The sequence below is a fragment of the Stegostoma tigrinum genome, chromosome 5 (assembly GCF_030684315.1).
Source record: "Stegostoma tigrinum isolate sSteTig4 chromosome 5, sSteTig4.hap1, whole genome shotgun sequence".
Classification (NCBI taxonomy): Eukaryota; Metazoa; Chordata; class Chondrichthyes; order Orectolobiformes; family Stegostomatidae; genus Stegostoma; species Stegostoma tigrinum.
The window spans coordinates 92,222,124-92,244,959 of record NC_081358.1 but is presented as its reverse complement, the minus strand read 5'-3'; the positions used below and the strand labels follow the sequence as shown (position 1 = coordinate 92,244,959).

The 22,836-nt window shown below is 41.9% G+C and overlaps 1 protein-coding gene across 4 annotated transcripts in view; it reads left to right on the top strand.

The window, feature by feature from the left end:
- The window catches only part of nagpa (N-acetylglucosamine-1-phosphodiester alpha-N-acetylglucosaminidase), a 53,335-nt gene that overhangs the window by 8,880 nt on the left and 21,619 nt on the right, over positions 1 to 22,836 (top strand). For all 4 annotated transcript variants that reach the window (XM_048528909.2, XM_048528908.2, XM_048528911.2 and 1 more), the window contains 3 exons: positions 4,450 to 4,589; positions 9,206 to 9,314; positions 10,911 to 11,039. In XM_048528909.2, the coding sequence (XP_048384866.2) occupies positions 4,450 to 4,589; positions 9,206 to 9,314; positions 10,911 to 11,039 (378 nt within the window). The remainder of the gene's footprint in view (positions 1 to 4,449; positions 4,590 to 9,205; positions 9,315 to 10,910; positions 11,040 to 22,836) is intronic.

Genomic DNA, 22,836 nt, shown 5'->3' with positions numbered 1-22,836 from the left:
CCATAGCAGCAATGTGGTCCCCTATCATCACCAGCATCCCCATCCATAGGATCATTAGCTCCCATTTCCACCACCTCCAGCGGGATGTCACCAGAAATCTCACAGTCCCTTCCCCTCCCTTATCAGTCGATCACAAGGCTTGGTCCACTCCTCCTCTACTTCCAGCACGTCCTCAAGGCACCTTCCCCTACAATCACTGGAAGTGTAACACCTGCCTGTTTACTTCCTCCCTCCTCACAAACCAAGGCTCCAGACACCTTCCAAGTGAAACAGCGCTTTACCTGCACTTCACTCAACCTAGTATACCGTGTTTGCTGCTCACAATTGCGGAAGTGAAGCGCAAACGGGGCGACTGCATTTCAGAATGCCTACGTTCTGTCCACATAAAAGACCCTGAGCTTCTAGTTGCCTCCCACTTCAACTATAACTGTTCCCTGTCCAATATCTTTGTCTGGGGCTTGCTTTAGTGCTCCAGCGAAGTTCAATGCTAGCTGAAAGAATAGCATAACCTACACTGTTTGGGAACTCTGCAGTCTTCTGGACTAAAATTAAGTTCAGCAATTTTAGGGCTTGAGCATCTTACCCCATGTCTTTGCCCCCATCATCACATGGCTACTATCACACACAATCCATTGTCAGCTCCGAAAAGCACCCCCATTAGCCACTATTCATTCTCCTAGGCTAACCATCATCCACTTTGTGTCCAACTTTTTTTTTTCTCTCGGTTTGTGCTGTATCTCCACCTATTGTTAGTCCACCCCTAACTTCTGCATTAATACCAAACTTTTCTGCGCTACCATCAGTTCTGAAGAAGAGTCACTGGACCCAAGACATTAACTCAGATTTCTCTCCATAGGTGCTGCCAAACCTGCTGAGTTTTTCCAGCAATTTTTTTTGTTTTTGTTTATGAGAATAGCAATACAGGCTACCATATGCTACATGCATTTCATCAACTCGGCAAACTACCTTCAATTGCCCCAGATATCTCTGCAACCTTTACCACCAAGAAAGCCAAGGGCAGCAAACGCCTTCCCCTCCAAGCCACGCCATCCTGAATTATATCACCATTCCTTCGCTGTCACTACATCACAATTCTGTAACTCCCTTTCTAGTAGCAGTTTGGGTGTTACAACACCTCAAATTTCCCAAAGAAGAATATTAGCTGTTAAGTGTTTTAACTGGATAAATTCAAGATAATCAGACAGAGCCAACATGGTTGTCTCAAAGGGAATTCATGGTTAAACTTCAAAGGTTTCAATCTTTTTGAATGGTGGAGCAAGCTTAAAGAGCCAGCAGTCTGTACTTGTTCATGTGTACGTGGGTTGTATCAGTTCAAAGAAGTCACATTCTAGACAACAATTTGGGATTATTAATACATTCTGGCTTGCCAGTGACATCAGTGCTCATGAAAATTGTATGATTAAACATTGCTGTAAATTTTGTCTCCACCTAATGTATATTCCAATTTTGAACTGCACAATTCTTTATCTCTCTTACACTATACCTTCTGCTTTCCTAGTAAAGTGGTCAGCCAACTGTTCTCTTTTTTTCCCCCCCTTTCTTCCCCCCCCAATTCTCTCCCCCCCCCCCCAAATGAATATGTTGATGCTTCCTATTTTGAGTTCTAGAAACTGAGAACGCGAGAGTGTTGTAACAGCCAATGTTTGTAAGTTTTTAAGACAGAGACTTGTTGTTTCAGGTGCCCTATCAGTCAGTTATCTTGTTTCACCACTTGCTATTTTTATTTCCGCTTTTTAAATATTGGGATCTAATTTTAAGTGCTGAATTTGAGTTGAATTTGGATGAGTCAGTTTATAGCTGCATTGTGGAAAGTTTGATTGTGGAATTACTTGAATTGTACTAATTTTGTGATTAAATGAATAAATTCATAATGTTGAAATTGAAACAAATATCCATGAAGCTAATTATGAAATTATAGTATTATGAAGGACACCAATTCAATCAGATTTGATGAACATACGTTTTACAGGATTGGGGAGATTCCCAGTTTTGTTTTTAGAAAAGGTCAATGAAAAAATGTATTTGAACTTCTTTTTAAGCATTAGAACCATAGAAAATAGATGCAGGAGTTAGCAGTTTGGCCTTTGGAGCCAGCACCACCATTTGTTATGATCATGGCTGATCATGCAATCTCAATATCCCATTTCTGCATTCCCTCCGTACCCTTGGCCCTTTTAGCAGCAAGGGCCATATCCAGCTCCCTTTTGAATATATCTAATGAACCGATCCTAACAGCTTCCTATGGGAAAGAATTCCAGGGGTTCATAACTCTTTGAATGAAGAAATTCTTCTTCCTCTCAGTCCTGAATGGCTTACCCATTATTCTTGGACTGTGGCAACTGGTTCTTGATTTCCCCAACATCAGGAGCGTTTTTCCCACGTCTAGCCTGTCCAGTTCTATCAGGATTTTATGTTTCTGAGATTTCACCCACCCCCACCTCCCTCCCGCTTCTCCCCCCCTCCACATTCTTGTAAATTCTAGCGAGTGCTAGCCCAGACAATCCAGTCTTTCCTCATATGTCCGTCACGCCATCCCGAATATCAGTCTGCTGAACCTTCACTAGATTTCCTCCTCAGTATTCAAGATGTAGTCTCACCAAGGCCCTGTATAATTGCAACAAGAATCCTTACTCCAATACTCAAATCCTTTCCCTAAGAAGGCCAGCATGCCATTAGCTTTCCTCAAAACCTGCTGCATCAGCATGCCAACCTTCAGCAACTGTTCCACCATGATACCCAGTCTTATTGTTGCCTAAACTGCAACCATTCACATTATAAATCTGTCTTCCTGTTTTATGACCTAAGTGGATAACCTCACATTTATCCACATTATATTACATTTACCAAGTATTTGCCAACTCAAACAGCCTGTCCAAGTCACCCTGCAGCCTCTCAGCATCCTCCTTACGGCACACGCTACCACACGACTTAGTGTCATCTGCAAATTTGGAGATATGGCATTCAGTACCTTTGTCCAAATAACTAATGTTTATTGTGAACTGCTGAGGTTCCAGCACTGAACCCTGTGGCACCCTGCTTGTCACTGCCTACTACTTTGGAAAGGACATGTTTATTCCAACTGCTTCCTGCCTGCCAACCAGTTCTCTATCCATGTCAATATGTTACCTCTGATACCAAAGGCTTTAATTTTCCTTTCTATTCTCATGTGTAGAACCTTGTCAGAAGCCTTTTGAAAGAAGTTGGAAACTACATGGTTTCAGATAACACTGGTCTTGGTTGCTTGAACTCATTCTACAGAAGATATCTTTTTACAACTGACATTTATGACTTCTGTTTGAACCATGTTTTGCAAGCTTGGAAAAGGTTTCGATTTTTGTTTGGGAGATGGAATCTGTTGTGAAAGGCCTGCCTCACTCATCTGTTCTTGTATTCCTGGAAATTTTCTGTTTTGAATTGAAACCTGATTGTTTCCCTCAAAGAGCACCTGGGAAGATCTTCAATTTATGTTTCCTAGATAAACTGCATTTTCCAAGATCCCAAAGGCAAACACTCATCTAAACATGCCAGAAAATGAGACCAACAGCTATCTGAATACCTGAAACATTCCCCCAAGTACCACATTTTAGACTGACACCCAAAGGAGCAGCATGAAGAAACATCGTTCTGAGTGCTCAGCCTAGGAATTATTCAGTCGTAAACAAAAATACTGGCAATCACAGTGGGTCAGGGAGCATCCATGGAGACAGAGCAAGCAAAAGTTTCAAGTCTAGATGATATCGTTAAAGCTGCCAGTCATTGTTTGAAAAGCATTTGTTTCTGTCTTCAGCGGTTCTGAAACTTCATTAGTCACAAGCCATCAGTCTTGCACAACTCCTCGGAGTAGAGGAACTCGGACAGAAATTTTGTTGATTGTCATTTCTTTTTCCTGTGCCTGAGTGGTTTTTGGATGTTCATTGTTGTCCTACACTTGAACAATGTAGTTACCCTTACCATTATTTCCACACAACAATTCATCACTTTTTCACTACTCTCTGATAAGATTATTTTCTGCTTTAATTTGCTATGATTAATGCAAAAATAAATATATTACTGCAAGAGGCATTTTTAAAAGTTTTCTAGAAAGGAAGGTTTGCAATTACAGAGGATGTTGCAGGGTAATCAGATATCTCAAAGCACTTATGCTTGAAGACAGACATGTTTTATGACATTACAGATAACACCTCTACTCTTCAGAGTAGTGCCATGAGATCTTTTGTGTCCATGTAAAAAGGCATATATTTCCTCTCAATATTTTTAGTCGTAGCCTCATGCTACAGAATCGTATTTCAGTACACTCATGTCAAATTTCATTTGCTGGTATCCCAATACAGTTGTTTTAGAGTAAACCTTTCCCAATTAATCTTAGTCAAGTAAAGTAATACAATATACTAAATTAGAAGTGTAATCATAATTCTTAAATATTGACAGATATCTATCAGAAGAGGATGTCACGGATAAGGAAAACCCGTTTGTTCAGCTAGTCACTGGAGTAATATGGCTTTTGCGAAATGGCACTATTTATGTTAATGAGAGCCAATCAGCTGAGTGCTCGGAGACACAGGAAACAGGTACAGTCCAAAAGCCAAAATGCATGACTTAGTAAATGAAGATAATATCAAGCTGGAGAGGGTTCAGAACAGATTTACTAGGGTGTTGTCAGGTATGGAAGATTCGAGTTGTAAGGATAGGCTGGAACTTTTCTCACTGGAGCGTAGGAGGTTGACAGGTGAGCTGATAGAAGTTTATAAAATAATGAGAGGTGTAGATAGTTGATGGTAGTTGTCTCTTCCCTAAGATGGGGAATTTCAAGACTAGGGGACACATTTTTAAGGTGAGAGGGAAGATATTTTTAAAAAGACTTGAGGCAGACTTTTTTTATGTAGAGGGTGGTTCGCCTGAGGAATGAACCTCTTGATGAAGTGGTGGATGTGCATACAATTACAACATTTAAAATACATTTGGATAGATGTATGAATAGGAAAGGTTTGGAGGGATAGGGGTTAGGAGCAAGCAGGTGAGACTAGTTTAGTTTGGGATTATGTTCGGCATGGAAGTGGTTGGAGTGAAAGGTCTGTTTCCATGCTGTGTGACTCTATAAAGACAGTGGAAGTATTTAAAAACTGTTACTGTGAAACCCAAAAGCAAAGAAGAGGTATACTTGATATAACTAATAGCTTGTTTCCCACAATCATCTTATATTCTCATGTGTACATATTTCAAAGCACTGTTAACCATATATATGCGAAAGATTTGTTTGCTCTTAGTGTGTGTGTTCTAACTTTCGGTTAGCACGTGCAAATATTCTGGTGTTGCAGTTGGTCAAGTAGAAATATGTGTTAAACGAGAAACTGCCAGTTATTTTCCAAACTATAGAAATCAGTTTTTACAGCCACATTTTCTTTCTTGTCCTAAACTGGAATTTCCTTATCGATTGCTGTCTACAGCGTAAAAGAAATCAAAATTTGAAATCTTTATCAATGTTTATTCTGATATTAGTTGAGAACAAATAAAGGATTATTATGTACATTTTTTTTAAGAGTAGGTACGTTTGAAAGTCCCTTTTGATATAAAGATTTCAGAGCAAGATTGCATAGAATTTAAGGCATTTTGCACATGAAGACAGGAGAAGGACTTTCTTTGCACAGTGAGTGAAGTGATACATGTTTGAAATGCGTTACCTAGCATGTGGTGGAAGGAGATTCAGTTTAAAAATTCAAGAGTATTGTCTGAATGTGTTTGGTTGGTAAATTGCATTTTCATAGAACTGGTGTAGATATGACACACCAAAGAATCATCTCCTTTGCTGTGCTATTTTGATTCTGCACGTAATGCTGTAAAGATTCTGACTGGGTAAGAAAACTAGGAAAATTTTAGAAACCAGGAAAGAATGATTTTTTTTTAACAAATATTAGAAATTAGAATTGACCAGGATGATGACTGGCTTAAACGAGAGCTTGGAGGTGCTGGTATTTTCAGCTTTTGCCCTTCTATATGGAAGTGATCCAAATGAAGGGAGGGTTTGGAAGATGCTACCTCAGAAGTTTAGGTGAATTTGTTCAGTACATCTTATACAGAAACATTGAAGATAGCAAAAATCTTACTTTACTGACTTGATAGTGCATCTGCCCTGCATTTGTCCACTTACTCACCCTGTCCAAATCTCATTGCATCCTTCCCACAGCTCACCCTTCCACCTAGCTTTGTGTTATTTGCAAATCTTTAGATACTACAGTTGGTTCACTCATCTAAATTGTTAACATATTTTGGAATAGCTGGGGACCCAGGTCCGATCCCTGCAGTACCCTACTAGTCATTGCCTGCCATTCAGAAAAGACCCAGTTATTCCTACTCTTTATTTCCTGTCTGCTAAACAATCCATCTCAGACATTACCCTTGAACCTGTGCACTTTAATTTTACATAGTAATTTCTTACGTGGAACTTTGTCAAAAGCCTACTGAAGGTCCAAATTAACTACATCCACTAGCTCCCCCAATCAACTCTACTAGTTACACCCTGGAAGAATTCCAGTAATTTGTCAAGCATGATTTCCCTTATGTAAATCCATGCTGATGGTATCTGATTCTCCCACTGTTTTCTCAGTGCTCTGCCTAAAATTCATGACCTCCAGCAACTTCCCCACTACTGACATCAGACTGACTTGGTCTACAAATTCTCTGTCGTCTTTCTACCTCCTTTTTAAAATTGTATATATTACACCCCCAATCCATAGGAACTTTTCCATAGTCTACATAATCTTGGAAGATAACCATCAATACACCTGTCATTTCTAGGGCCATTTCATTGCGTAGTCTGGGATATAAATGATCAGGCCCTGGTGGTTTATCAGCCTTCAATCCTCTCAGTTTCTCCAACACCATGAAGATTTGTTTTAGTTACTCCTGTCTAAACTTTGTGTTCCCCATCATTTCTGGTACAGTATTCACATTTTTCTTTGTGAAGAAAGAAGCAAAGTATGAATATAGCTCATCAGCCATTTTTGTACCCCGTTCTAAATGCCTCCATTTCTGACTTTCGGGGTCCTGCATTAATTTTCACCAATGGTTTTTCTCTTTATATACCTATAGAAACTTTTATATTCAGTTGTCCTGTTCCCTGCAAGCTTACTCGATTTCCCCATCCTTAATCAAACCCTTGACCCTCCTTTGCTGACTTTTCTCAAGCCATGGTTTGGTCACTTCTCTTTGCACTGTTGCACTAGTCAAGAATAAACAATTTTTATTGTTCGCCTATTCGCTCTTTGAATGTGTGCCATTGTCTATAAACTCTTATTTCCCATAACTCATTTCTTTCAGCAACATTTCCCAATCTAAATTAGCCAAATTACGCATCTTACCATGTAGTTTTCTTTATTAAGATTCAGAATTCCAGTCTCAGGATCAAGTACGTCACTCTCCATCTTGATGAAAGACTCTTATTATAGTATGGCCACTTGTTCCATATGATCTGCAAGTTGTGAATTCCATGTTGAATCAAGAAGGCTGTAACATCTGAATTAACAATAGTGAGAATAACACTGGGCCTTCCCTCCCAAAAAAGTGTAACCTTGAATCTTGTGAAAAGAGGGTGCTGCAAGAAAGGGACATAATTACCCAAGGAAGGAATGGCCCCTTCATCTTGCATATTCCCCTCCAAGCTACACATCATCCTGACTTGGAAATATATTGCCATTCTATCACTGCCATGGGTCAAAATCCTGGAATTCCCTGCCTGATGATGTCATTAGTCTACCTACAGTGACTAGAATACAGCAATTCATGAAGACAGCTCACCACTACCATCTTCTCATGCACAATGAGAGACGGGCAATAAATGTTGGTCAGCCAGCAATATTCACATTCCAAGCGTGAATAGAAAAATGTCCATCATTAACTTCTGCTTTGCTACATTTTATTTTATTCTTGCATGGAATGAGGGACACTATTTATTACGCATCCCTTGTTACTATGTGGTAGTGAGCTGCTGCCTTGAATGGCTGCCATCCTTCTTTCTTTATTTTTAAAAATGTTTTAAGATTTTCTTCTTTGCCCATTTATCAGTTCCCTGTTATAGAATATCAAATATCCTTTATCCTTAATCTTGGCATCACTTCGTCCAGTAAATCATTTTGTTTTCATGTGAACTCGCGTGTTAATGTAAGTTGTATTTTGTATATGTTGTATCAGTATCATTTAAAACACATGTTCCTGCAGAAACACTTCTGTTTATTGATGCATTTTTGGTGCTCTTTCTTTGTATAAAGTATACATACTCATTAATCAGCATGTGTTGACAATGTTTCAGTGTTTGAAAATGAAGTACAGTCATTAACTTGAATATTACTTTCAAAAGACAGTTCTGCGAAAATTTTCTCTTGCAAATTGCCTTGCTGAATACAAGAATTCAAAGGGAAAACCAGCATATATCCTGCATGCAAAGAGTGACTTCAACAGTGGTTGCAGATCATTTCTGCAGTTTTCTCCTGGCATTGCACTCCCCCTCCCCAGCCGGTGCTGTTGTGATCATGTAAAAGTATGGAATAAAAGTAAAAAATAGAACATGAACATGAACATGTGAAACATTCCCATACACTTCAACGGTTATCCTAAAATATTCCTGGAAGTCTTTATAATTTGTCGAATGAGTTCACCAAGTAGCTGAATTATACAGGTTTTTAAATTGTTTTTTCTCAACTGGACTAGTGGTAGGAATATTGATATTTCTGACACATCCTACTTTCAAATTGGAGGATTTGATCCCTTATTCCTTGAAGTGCACTTTGAGGGGGTCACAACTGTTAAATCTTATGCAATATAATAGCCTGCTGACAAATTGAATTTGTTAGAATTTACTGACCTAGAAATGCAAAAGTAATGCTGACACAGAACCCAGTTCCCCTCATTCTGGCCATTTACTTCACCCCACTGCTGGCGGTTGTTTTGAGTCCTAAACTCTGGAACTCACTATGTACATTCCCAACTTTTTCCCCTTGCTTTAAGATGCTTTTAATTTTGCTCTACAAGCAAGTCTGTGATCACCTGCTGAATGATTTTGACCTTTGATCTGATGTAAATTTGTCTAGTTATTGTACTGTGTATGTTAGGCCACTTTACTGTAAATACATTATATAATTGCAAACTGTATAATTTAAAGCAAAGTAATTACTAAGTCTTCTATTTCAAATAGGATCTTTTGAAAAATTTGTCAATGTGATGTCTGCACGAACTGCTGTAGGACATGATAAATATGGAAGGCTTGTTTTGTTGCAAATAGATGGACAAACTGACGTTAGAGGGTAAGCTAAAAGCTTCAGATTTTTAATGGTTCCATTGTTCTTTTACAGCTTTATAGATTACATTTTAATCAATGTTATTGGATTAGCCTATTATTAGAAATATGTTCACATTTTTGAAATGTTAGTTCAGGGTGTTTTTGTTTTGACAATGTCCAAATCTTGCATGTAAATGTACTCCAAGAGAAGATGAAAAAGTAATCATGTGTCAGTTAATAGACTACAAGTTATTTTTGTCCCATGAAAATGTTTGACAAAAAATGATCAACAAGGAAGTAGGACGTTATGTGGGATTGACAGGAGGTGAGACTATAATCAGACTGCGCTCTTGAATAAAGGAGCAGGCTTGAGGGGCTAAATTCCTGCCCTCTCCTCATTCTTGTGTTCATATAGTAAACATTGCTATGGTTTTGATTTTTGAAAGCAAGTATTCTGACATTCAGTAGAAGTACAGCTTCTTGGCTGCTGGTTCAAGCAGATGTTTTTCAGAAGTGGAGCCAAAGTATGTGTGCAAATGGAGAATCAGCTGGCAATAAATAGCTGATTGATCTGCGAGCTAATTACCAGTAATCAAAGACAATGGTCTTCTGCCTGCCAAGAACAAATATGTGATTCGTCCCCAGGTAAATGGGGAGATCAGGAGAAGCCGTCAGATCTCCACTAGCTCAGAAACTATCCCTGATTTCTGCAGTTAAAAAAAACTCAAAGCCCCAACAAAACCAGTTTTCTTTCAGATTCTTTTAAGTAATAAATTAGAAACTTTTTATAAATGTGAACTAATCTCAAGAAGAGTGAAATATCTAGAGAAGGAAGATTGAAAAACAGCGTTCTGATTAGCAGAAGAATCATCTTGGCAAATCCAGCAAACAGGTGCCATTGAACTGTGTTCCCAGCCTTTCCCCCTACCATAATAACCATTTTTGTTTCCCCTGCCTGACCGTGCAACAGGGAGTTTATCGGGGTCAAAGGTTTTACGTAGAGTTAAAAGCTGATAGTTTGTAACTGTTTTCCTGTAGCTAGAGTCAATTTGTAATAAGCAGTTACTTTTTTTAACGTGAAGAACCTAGCCAACACTTCCTTTCAACCCAGGCCTGAAAGTTAAGTAAACTGGAGAGTTCTGCATGTTTTTTTTATAAAAAAAATCTTGAACTTTAGTGATGACTCCAGGAAAAGCAGAGCTTGATTTCCAGCAAATTAGCCCAGTGAAGTGTAACATACAGCATGTGAAATTGTTTGTTCAAATACATGAATAATGTGAAGCATGTTGCACATTCCCATTAACGTGATCAATTCCTTATTATCTAACTCAATTTTTTAACACAAACCATAAAACTTGATCTTATGATAGATGTGTAGCAACAGTGTACAACATGTATGAAAGCAGTCATTCTATTTGGAACAGCAGCCTAATTAAAGGTATGCCTAGATACCATAGTGAAAAGAGGTGATGCTGGTATGTTCCCAGGCCTTTGCCATTTTGTATTTTGGGTTTATTGTTGACCCGGCCTAACTGATAATCCTATAATTAGTAATTCATACTAAATTTGATAGAGCAGTTTAAAAAAAGGTTTGAACTAAAGATGTAAAATTGCATTACAGGCTGAGTCTGTGGGAGGTTGCAGGATTTTTAAAGGACCATGGAGTTATTAATGCTATTAATTTGGATGGAGGAGGGTCAGCTACTTTGGTCCTTAATGGATCTCTTGCAAACTATCCATCAGATCACTGGTATGTATATTGCAAAGTATGTAAAGTCATGTATTATTTGAGATAACAAAGTGTGGGGCTGGATGAACACAGCAGGCCAAGCAGCATCCTAGGAGCACAAAAGCTGACTTTTAGGGCCCAGACCCTTCATCAGAAAAAGCTCTTTCTGATGAAGCGTCTGGACCCGAAATGTCACCTTTTGTGCTCCTAAGATGCTGCTTGGCCTGCTGTGTTCATCCAGCCCCACACTTTGTTATCTTGGATTCTCCAGCATCTGCAGTTCACATTATCTCTAATGTATTATTTGAACTTGGTTGTTGAGAATATCATTTGGATGGCTTTGCTGGGCCTGAAACCTTGAGTTGTCTTTTTCCCCGCAGATGTGGCCAGAACTGCTGAGTTTCTTTAGCAGTTTCTGTCTTTATTTGTTTTGTTTCTTTTGGATTCTGTCGATCATGTAAATTTTTAAATAGTTTTATCTGACAATGAACTACCCAAAAATTACTAAAAATGCTTGCACTCTGATCAATGAGGTAGTTATTTTTCTTCAACTAATGCCCACATTTAGGAAGACCTGAAGTAATTGATGGCTCCGACAGAGCAAAATAATTACTTTTCTAGTACTGTATGTTTTTGAAATCTCTTAAAGTTCATTGACTCCCATGACAAAGTGGATATTGGATATTGAACAGTCGTACATTTCAACGAGTGCCTACAAAGGACAAGTATGATGTGTACATGACAAGTAATTTTTCTCAAATTGTGTTTTTCTTAAAACTTCGCACTGGTCTTCTCATACAGCACTTTAAATCATATGATTTGTTTTTATTTAATCAAACAGTTTGGTTTTTTGGCCTAAACAAGTAGCTAGTTGTCAAAATTCATACAAATTACAGAAAGTGAAAGTCTGCAGTAGCAACGTAGTAAGGTCTTTGAAAAATACATGTGCAACTGAGTAACCATATGATTGATATACCTAACGGAATTTATTGAAAACAATATTTGTTGTTATAAAACTATTGGATTCATGCAATAATAGTAACCAGGGACTGAAAAACTAGCTGCAAACAAAAGCCAAAATTCGATCTGGATTTAAATGAAAATGGGCAGCATGGTGGCTCAGTGGTTAACACTGCTTCCTCACAGCGCCAGGGACCCAGGTTCAGTTCCAATCTCAGACAACTGTCTATCTGTGTGGAATTTGCATGCTTTCTGTGTCTGCATGGGTTCTGGTCAGATGTTCTGGTTTTTTCCCACAATCCAAAGATGCGCAAGTTAGGTGAATTGGCCGTGCTAAATTGCCTGTAGTGTGCAGGGATGTATAGGTTAGGTGCATTAGCCGCAGGAAATTCAGGGTTATGGAGATACTGCAGATGGTTCTGGGTGGGATGCTTCTCAGAGGGTCAGTGTGGACTTGAGCCGAATGGGCTGTTTCCACACTGGGGATTCCATGAAAACAGAAACAATTTGCGAATTTGTTTATATGCAATATTTATTACACTACATACTAAAGTCAAAATATCAGCCAAATAATTGAACAGATGTGTCCCAAGCATGTTGCACTGAAACAGAAACCATGAAAGCAACTTTCCAAGATAATAAAATGTGAGGCTGGATGAACACAGCAGGCCCAGCAGCATCTCAGGAGCACAAAAGCTGATGTTTCGGGCCTAGACCCTTCATCAGAGAGGGGGATGGGGTGGGGGTTCTGGAATAAATAGGGAGAGAGGGGGAGGCGGACCGAAGATGGAGAGAAAAGAAGATAGGTGGAGAGGAGAGTATAGGTGGGGAGGTAGGGAGGGGATAGGTCAGTCCAGGGAAGACGGACAGGTCAAGGAGGTGGGATGAGGTTAGTAGGTAGGAGATGGAGGTGCGGCTTGGGGTGGGAGGAAGGGATGGGTGAGAGGAAGAACAGGTTAGGGAGGCAGAGACAGGTTGGACTGGTTTTGGGATGCAGTGGGTGGAGGGGAAGAGCTGGGCTGGTTGTGTGGTGCAGTGGGGGGAGGGGACGAACTGGGCTGGTTTTGGGATGCGGTGGGGGAAGGGGAGATTTTGAAGCTGGTGAAATCCACATTGATACCATTGGGCCGCAGGGTTCCCAAGCAGAATATGAGTTGCTGTTCCTGCAACCTTCGGGTGACATCATTGTTGCACTGCAGGAGGCCCATGATGGACATGTCATTTAAAGAATGGGAGGGGGAGTGGAAATGGTTTGCGACTGGGAGGTGCAGTTGTTTATTGCGAACCGAGCGGAGGTGTTCTGCAAAGCGGTCCCCAACTACCCACCTACGTCCGTGACACCACCCATGCCCTCCACCTCCTCCAGGATTTCCAATTCCCTGGCCCCCAACACCTCATTTTCACCATGGACGTCCAGTCCCTATACACCTGCATTCCGCATGCAGATGGCCTCAAGGCCCTCCGCTTCTTCCTGTCCCGCAGGCCCGACCAGTCCCCCTCCACCGACACCCTCATCCGCCTAGCCGAACTCGTCCTCACCCTCAACAACTTCTCTTTCGATTCCTCCCACTTCCTACAGACTAAGGGGGTGGCCATGGTCACCCGCATGGGCCCCAGCTATGCCTGCCTCTTTGTAGGTTATGTGGAACAGTCCCTCTTCCGCACCTACACAGGCCCCAAACCCCACCTCTTCCTCCGTTACCTTGATGACTGTATCGGTGCCGCCTCTTGCTCCCCAGAGGAGCTCGAACAGTTCATCCACTTCACCAACACCTTCCACCCCAACCTTCAGTTCACCTGGGCCATCTCCAGCACACCCCTCACCTTCCTGGATCTCTCAGTCTCCATCTCAGGCAACCAGCTTGTAACTGATGTCCATTTCAAGCCCACCGACTCCCAGAGCTACCTAGAATACACCTCCTCCCACCCACCCTCCTGCAAAAATTCCATTCCCTATTCCCAATTCCTTTGCCTCTGCCGCATCTGCTCCCACGATGAGGCATTCCACTCCCGCACATCCCAGATGTCCAAGTTCTTCAAGGACCACAACTTTCCCCCCACAATGGTCGAGAACGCCCTTGACCGCGTCTCCCGCATTTCCCGCAACACATCCCTCACACCCCGCCCCCGCCACAACCGCCCAAAGAGGATCCCCCTCGTTCTCACACACCACCCCACCAACCTCCGGATACAATGCATCATCCTCCGACACTTCCGCCATCTACAATCCGACCCCACCACCCAAGACATTTTTCCATCCCCACCCCTGTCTGCTTTCCGGAGAGACCACTCTCTCCGTGACTCCCTTGTTCGCTCCACACTGCCCTCCAACCCCACCACACCCGGCACCTTCCCCTGCAACCGCAGGAAATGCTACACTTGCCCCCACACCTCCTACCTCACCCCTATCCCAGGCCCCAAGATGACTTTCCACATTAAGCAGAGGTTCACCTGCACATCTGCCAATGTGGTATACTGCATCCACTGTACCCGGTGTGGCTCCCTCTACATAGGGGAAACCAAGCGGAGGCTTGGGGACCGCTTTGCAGAACACCTCCGCTCGGTTCGCAATAAACAACTGCACCTCCCAGTCGCTAACCATTTCCACTCCCCCGCCATTCTTTTGATGACATGTCCATCATGGGCCTCCTGCAGTGCCACAATGATGCCACCCGAAGGTTGCAGGAATAGCAACTCATATTCCGCTTGGGAACCCTGCAGCCCAATGGTATCAATGTGGACTTCAGCTTCAAAATCTCCCCTTCCCCCACCTCATCCCAAAACCAGCCCAGTTCGTCCCCTCCCCCCACTGCACCACACAACCGGCCCAGCTCTTCCCCTCCACCCACTGCATCCCAAAACCAGTCCAACCTGTCTCTGCCTCCCTAACCTGTTCTTCCTCTCACCCATCCCTTCCTCCCACCCCAAGCCGCACCTCCATCTCCTACCTACTAACCTCATCCCACCTCCTTGACCTGTCCATCTTCCCTGGACTGACCTATCCCCTCCCTACCTCCCCACCTATACTCTCCTCTCCACCTATCTTCTTTTCTCTCTATCTTTGGTCCGCCTCCCCTCTCTCCCTATTTATTCCAGAACCCTCTCCCCATCCCCCTCTCTGATGAAGGGTCTAGGCCCGAAACGTCAGCTTTGGTGCTCCTGAGATGCTGCTGGGCCTGCTGTGTTCATCCAGCCTCACATTTTATTATCTTGGATTCTCCAGCATCTGCAGTTCCCGTTATCACTGAAGCAACTTTCCATGTCGAGTTTAAGATCAGCAGTTTCTAAATGCTCAACATGAGTGAAATAAATTAGCCAAAATAAAATGTAGGCCATAAAATGAGAGAACATTTATATATTTTGTCTAAATTGTTCAATATTCTTCATAACTCATAAATGATAGTGATTTATGTAGACAAACCTGCCATCTCATTCAGCCATTCTCCCTTTAGAATATTCCTTCTCTAGTTCCTTTACTTAATCCTTACCTTCTCTGACACTTCAATCAATTTACTCTTCAATTATCTCCTCCCTATTTTGCCATATCCATCACTGGCCTTTATTGGCTCACTTTTCTCTCCTGATAACTTTACTTTCATGCCTTCATCTAAAGAAATTAACCTTGCACTTCTCTCATCCACTTCCATTGCCTCATCCCTGCCCTGAAATCATCACCCTATTCCATGAATCCCAAAGTAGCAAGTCATTAAGTTTTAATGTTCTTTGAGCTTTAGAAACCGTATTTGAATATGTTTAGTAATTCTCAATTTAAGTTGCCAACAGTTATGTCCACAAACCAGTTGCCTGTAAACTTAACTGTATATTAGATTGGACCTGTCCATTGATCTCCACAATCAAATGTCAAGAAAGTGGGTGGGAAACTAGCCTCCATTGAGCCGTGCCTCAGATATAGACTTCAGACAGCAATAAGCTACTTTACATGGTGTCCAACATCTTAGTGATGCCATCAACTAAAACTCAACTGTTTGTCCACTGTTTCCCAAAGCTTCCTTGATGAGTACCTGGAGCATAGAAGCTGTTCCAATGTTGCTTCCTGTAAACAAACTGTTCCATTCTCCCAGTTTCTCTGGGTCAGCTTTTCACTAAGGCAGGTAGCTTGAGTTAGGAAATATCTCAAAGTTTCACTGCTGCTTAAAACATCCTATCTCACTTGATTTGGAGTAGGATGCTCACCCTAGAAGCAGAACTGATCCCAACAGAGCAGAAGAGTGCTGAGGCAACCTGGTCAGAAGGCTGTCCTCCATTCTTAGTCTTTTGTCCCAATTGTGGTGAAAGCAGTTAAGCCTGATGCACTTCACCACTCTCCTTCTGCACACTATTCGAATTCGTGACCCCAGCTATTATCTCATATTCTGTGAAACTGAATTCTAGCTCATTTCTGTATTCATGGGCAGATTTCTTAAGCCATTTGAAAATAATATAAACTTCTAGAAATCCAAGTGAGTTCTCATTCAACACACTTGATAGTGAACAAGAAGTCCTGTTCATGAAATCCAATAAACCTTTTAACTCTCCAGTGCTTAACCTCTTAGAAAAACAAACTTCTGTTCACATCCTACATCAAAGACACCTAATCGTTTAAAAGCTGCCAATCAAACTGTGAACTCCCAAATCCTTGTTGAGCTGATTGTAATTATTGAAACTCGGCCAAGTTTGCATAATGACATTGTCATTTCCCAAAAATGCTGTCACTAAGACTGTCATCTGACAATTGAAGCAATCTCTCAGAGGTTTTCTTTTCATGAAAGTTTCTTTTAACTACAGAATAAAGACTGGAAGATTTTGTAAAATTTCAGATAATGACAACAAACAAATTTTTGCCTTCAAAAATGTTTCCGTGTTGGACCTTAGTCAAATCACACCTGGAGTGGAGTGGTAATTTGGTGGTCTTACCTAATAAAAGGTATTTACCTCAGAGGGCATGCAGAGAAAGTCCACTAGACCGAATCCAGAGATTACAGATTTGTCCTAGGCAGAGTGATTTAGCTGACTGGCCCTGTCTTTTTTTGCACTTTAGAAGAATGAGAACATCATAGGTTGGGGGGGTTCAAAACGAGGGGGCATATGGACACCGGGCCAAACAGCACAGGAACAAGCTGTTTAGGCCATGATGTTGTGCCAAACATGATGCCAAACTGAACTAATTCCTTCTGACTGCCCTTGGTCCATATCCCTCCATTCCTTGTATATTCATGTCCTTATCTGAGACTCCCTTAAAAGCCCTTATTCTATCTCCCTCCACCATCACCCCGGCAGCATGTTCCGGAATCCTACGTTGTTTTTAAAAAAAACTTGCCCATCTCATCTTTGATCTTTTCCCCCCTCTCACCCTAAATACATGCCCCCTAGTACTAGACATTTTAAATCTAGGTGAAAGATTCTGGATGTCAGCCCCTTTCTATGCATATTTTTAAGGTGAGAGGAAAAAGATTTTAAAAAAGGATACAAGAGAAAACTCTCTTTTTTACAGTGATTAATGTGTGGAATGAACTGCCACAGGGAGTGATGGATGCAGGTATTGTTCCAATGTTTGAATAACATTTGGATAAGTACATGGAATAGGAAAGATTTGGAGGGATATCAGCGAAAATTCAAGTGGGGCTATTTAGTTTGGGAACATGGTTAACATGGACTAGTTGGACCCAAGTGTCTGTTTCCATGCTGTATGACTCTAGCTCTAAAGATTCTAACATTCTCATGGGGCTGGGCAGTCTGGATGCAGTAATGATGTTTCCACTGGCAGCTGACCCAGAATAGTGAGGTGGTCAGCTCATAATATGGACTATGCCAGTTTGAACTAAAATGAGAAATTTCTTCATTTGGAAGTGTAATGTATGTAATCAGGGTGCTTCCCTAATAAGAGAGCTGGTCAGTTGATCAGGTGAGGTAGAGCTTGAGTCCAGTCTAGAGGTGGCTCTTGAGGTGTGAGCAGTGTCAGTAGTGTTCCTGTTCTTTGTTCCAAAGGAAGCAAAACCATAGCTGGTCTCAAAGATGGGATTCGGCCCACAGAGGGCACAAGCTTTTCTTTCTGTCCAGAGGAGAGGTCTCCCTAACTTCAAAAACAACGAAAGATTAAGGAGATAATGTTATGAAGAGCGGTTGATGCCAGGAAAGAAGGCACTCATCTGAGAGGGGGTCAAAAACAACAGTTGTGAGGAGTCTCGAGCCTTTGCCTAAAGAAGAGTGTACAAAAGAGAAGAGAGCTACTGAGATTGTCACAGAGAGCAGTGACAAGGTGACCTGGGCTCTGAGCGACACCAGGGAAGAACAGTACACTAGTACAGCCTGTGAAGTAGCATTTGACGCAGAGACCACTCATTGATGCCCTTCAAGCTGCGAATGGCTACTAGACTCAAGTGGTGGGAAAATTTCCTGCCAGCAGGAATACAAAATGGTGAGCCAGTGTAGGGGCATTTTGACTGTCTGAAGAGTCAGAAGATTGGATTTTATATATGGAATGCTTTACTTCATTCTGAAAGGTGAACAAAGTGGCTGAGAACATCACGCTACTTAGGAGTAACCTTAGTAGCAAGATCTTTGTGATTCTGAGGAGTGTTGTATAGCCAGAGTAGCCCATGGAGAAGACATTTCCTGAGCTATGCAAAGTGTTAGGAAATTATTTTGCACACACGCCACAAATGATTGTGGAACATTTCCATTTTTACAAACTGGTGCAGCATGAAGAAGAGTCCATTGCCCAATTTATGGCTGCCTTAAAGTGGTTAGTGGAAGGCTGTGAATTCAGAAGGTTTGTACAAGATGTCTTAAAGGACCATTTGGATAGTGGCTTCCAAGACAACACCATCCTTCACAGAGAGTCCTGGATTTCAAGGCACCTTTCAAAATTACTACCTCAATGGAGTTGGCCACCATCAAAGCAACTCAGTTAGTTGATGCTGCCCAGATTCATCAAGTACTGGAAACTTGACAGAATGCAATAACAACTATAAAATGCTGCCGATATGATCAGTGGCCACAAGGAGTCATCATGTTGGATTCAAAGCCCAGTGCTGTAGCTGTAAGTGAGTGGTTCATATTGCCCAAAATTGCTAGGTACGACCCAAACCAAGAAGGACAGTCAGAAAAAAAAACGAAAATGGAGACAAGGCATAAAGTACGTGCCACCTACCAGGGAGTCAGCTGAGTCTGCAGATGAAACAATGTCCAGAGTCTGAAGAGCCTCGATTAAACATAACTGTCTGGACAGGGTGAAATCGATCATTTCTTGATTCTTCCCAAAGCAGGGGGAAGTAAGTGAAAATGGAAATGTGTATCGACACAGCAGTGCCCCTGATTCCCGAATCAATCTATAGTGAGAAGCTGAAGGCCCTACCAGTGAAGCCTGCCAAGATTATACTTTGGATGTACGTGGAAGGGCTATGTACTGGTGAAAATATAGTCAAGGGCTAGTGTGAAGAACTGTCGCTTTACGTATAAAAGGCATTACGTGGATGCTCCTAGTTGAATTAGGGTGTGGTTAATAGGCTGATGGATTCAAACAGATTTTCATGAGATCCTGGACAAGTACAAAGATGCTTTCACAGTTGCCCTGGAGGAAATGAAAGAAGTTGAAATTAAATTACAGCTGAAGCCAGAGGCTCGTCCTTGAAGTCTGAAGGCTTGTAGGTACTAGATGTCATCAGGCCTAAAATGGAGGCGGAACTATAATGGCTGGTGAATCTGGGAGCATTGGAATGAGTAACCACCAGTGAATGAACTGCTCCCATTGTTCTTGCCTTAAAAACAGATGGCACAGTGAGAATTTATAGTGACTTTAAGTTCACAGTTAACTCAGCCCTGAGTGCAGATCAGTACCCCCATCAACACTTACTTATTCAGTAGACTGGCTGGAGGAAAGAAATTTTCAAAAATGGATCTGTTGCAGACCTATTTGCAGATGGGGGTTGAAAAGGAGTCTCGGCTGCTGTTGATAGTGACACACACACAGGGGACTTTCCACTACAAATGACTTCCTTTTGGCATTACCAGTGTCGGCTTTGTTCCAATGGACCTTGGATCAAATGTTAAGCAGGTTGCTAGGAGTCCAGTGTTATGCGGACGACATTTCGAGTACTGGATTCTTCAAACAGGAACATTTGAAAAATAGGAACCCTAAAAAGATCACAGGAGGCACAACCTGCAGTGAAAAGAGAAATGAGAGGTTTGTTTCTCTTTTTTTTGTTGAAGAGTCCATGGTATATTTGTGTTATATAATCGATGATGAGGGACTACTCAAGATGCTCAAGAAGATGAAGGCTATCATGAAGGCCCCTAGATCAGAGTATGTGTACCAACTGAGGTGGTTCTGGGGACTTGTAAATTACCATGGCAGGTCCATACCTGATCTGGTGTCTGCGTGGGTTTCCTCCTGGTGCTCCGGTTTCCTCCCACAATCCAAAAATGTGCAGGTTAGGTGAAGTGGCGTGCTGAATTGCCCATAGTGTTCAAGGATGGGTCTGGGTGGGATGCTCTGAGGGTTGGCGTGGAATTGTTGGGTCGAAGGGCCTGTTTCCACACTGTAGGGATTCTATTCTATGAAAGGGCTTCCTGGCATGATGTGAACGAAGGAGATAGCCAGGAGCTATTTTGGTGGCCGGGTATAAACGGAGGAGATTGAGGAGAAAACAGGATCTTGTGAATCTTGTGTATTAATAAGAAAGGCACCACCATTGTCATCGTTTCACTCATGGGAACCCCAAACAAGTCATTAGTGACAGCGGTCCACAGTTGTGGCACAAGAGTTCAAGGAGTACCTGAAAATCATTGAGTCAGCATGAGATTGGTTCCTTAGCACCCTGCAGCAAACATCCGGGTGGAGAGATTTGTTCAAACCTTGGAGCAGGCCTTAAAAGCTTCACAAGGAGAGGAGTTGCTAGAATGGTGAATTAATTAAGTTCCTCAACATATAGCAGATACAATAGCCCAGTGTTCGTTGCCCTCCCTTAATCTTGAGCCGCCAGCTGAGAATCATGTTTGACTTAGTACTGCTGGAAGAGATCAGAGGGGTGGTGGAGCTAAATCAAGAAAGATGGCCAAAAAGGCAGGAATCTCAAGATTTAGGGATATTCCAAAGTGGAGGGCCTGTTTGGCCGAGAATTCTACATCTGAGGAAAAATAGATCCCAGCGGTGGTGGTGGCTGAAATAGGATCGTTGTCATGTATGGTATGAGAGGAGGGATGAACTGGTTGGGAGAAGACACATGGACCAGCTGATTACCATACTTCACCGCAGCAGGAGGTCCTTCAGAATACTGAGCCAGTTAAATAAAACTAAGGGTGTCACCTGAGCCTTGTGTCTCTGAGCCAAGGTTGGTCATAGCTGGGGGGAGATAGCAGCTATCCTCCTGAAAGATTAATCATGCTGATGTAATAGACAGACAGAACATCTTGTTTAAGGGATGGTGTTGTGTCACGGTTGTCATGCTTTTGTAGATATTCCTGACAAAATATATATGTTGGCTAAAATGCTTGTATACTTTTGATAGTCATGTATGTGTTTATTAATGAGAGTTTTAAAATAAACGAGAGTGTTATGTAGTTGGGGTTATTGCCCCTTTAAGAGAGTCGGTCAGGTGACTCTAGAATGGAGCCTGGGCCTAGTCTAAAACCAACTGTGGAGGTTTGAGCATTGTCAATAAAGCATTCCTGTTTGGATTCACTATTTGTCTTTGTATAATTTTTGGTTCCAAAGGAAGCCCCATTGTAACAGGAAGGCATGACCCTGTGGAATTCTCTGCCACAAAACACTGGAGGCCAGGTTACACTCACTTAAAATGGACCTGCTGAATAACCTCCTGTGCGAACCACAGCCTGACATCTTTCCCTAATCTACAAAACTACCAAATGGGGCAGAATTTTCACATCCAAGTTTCATTTTTTTTTCTTTCTTTTTCCTTGTGGAGTCGTCTTATCTCTGCAAACATTCCATCTCTCTTGCATCTATTCTGACGATGTCATCTGAAGCATTAGTGTTTCCAGTATGTCTTCCTTTTGACCTCAACCAAACATTCCTGAAACCCCACAGTAGTTGACAATGCCTCTAACTGTGTCCGTTTCATTTTCTGCAATTTTGTTTTTAACCCCTTTCCCTTCTTCCCATGATGGGGTCTCCTTTGTTGGCAGGTGCTGATGATACAGTGCATCAGCATTAGAATCACAGAAGAAGGGGGTGAGCAAAGAAAGAGGGGGGTTTTAGAGGTTGGAAACCCCTGTCATTAAGCAGGAAGCCTACAAGTGATTAGTCCATCATATTCATACTCCTTGCCAGACTTCTGTTTCTTTTAACTAAATGTCATAATCTAAAATTTGAGAGAAGCTTTCAGATGTACGAAGCCTATGTTGGGAACAGGACAAATGGGCAGCATATACTCCCAACTACCATTTGTGTAAAACATGCAAAAGCCAACCATTGTCTCAATCATGAGGCTGTTTACATAGGCAAATAAGAAATCTAATACCTGATCCCAACCTGACTGACTGTTGCTTTGCCTTGAGGAAGTGTCGACTATAAAGGACACTAACTTTAAAGGTCACCTATTTTATAAAGGCCTGCTTTAATTACCTGTAAAAAAGGCCTCCTGATCACTGCCACTCAGGCCTCCCGGATGCCTAGTATTCAGGCTCTGATCCTTGCATCCAGTCTTGTGTAAACAAGATCTACAGAGTTGCTGTGTAGAGATGTGTGACAATGTGACCCAAAGTACATAAAATATGCCTGTAGTCATGGTGGACTTGTAGAAGAAATGCCTAACATGCTCCCTGATGTGGTGATGATGTGGAGGGTGAAATTATCTACAATGTCGTTCAGGGTTGGGTTCATACTAGCCATCTAATAAGG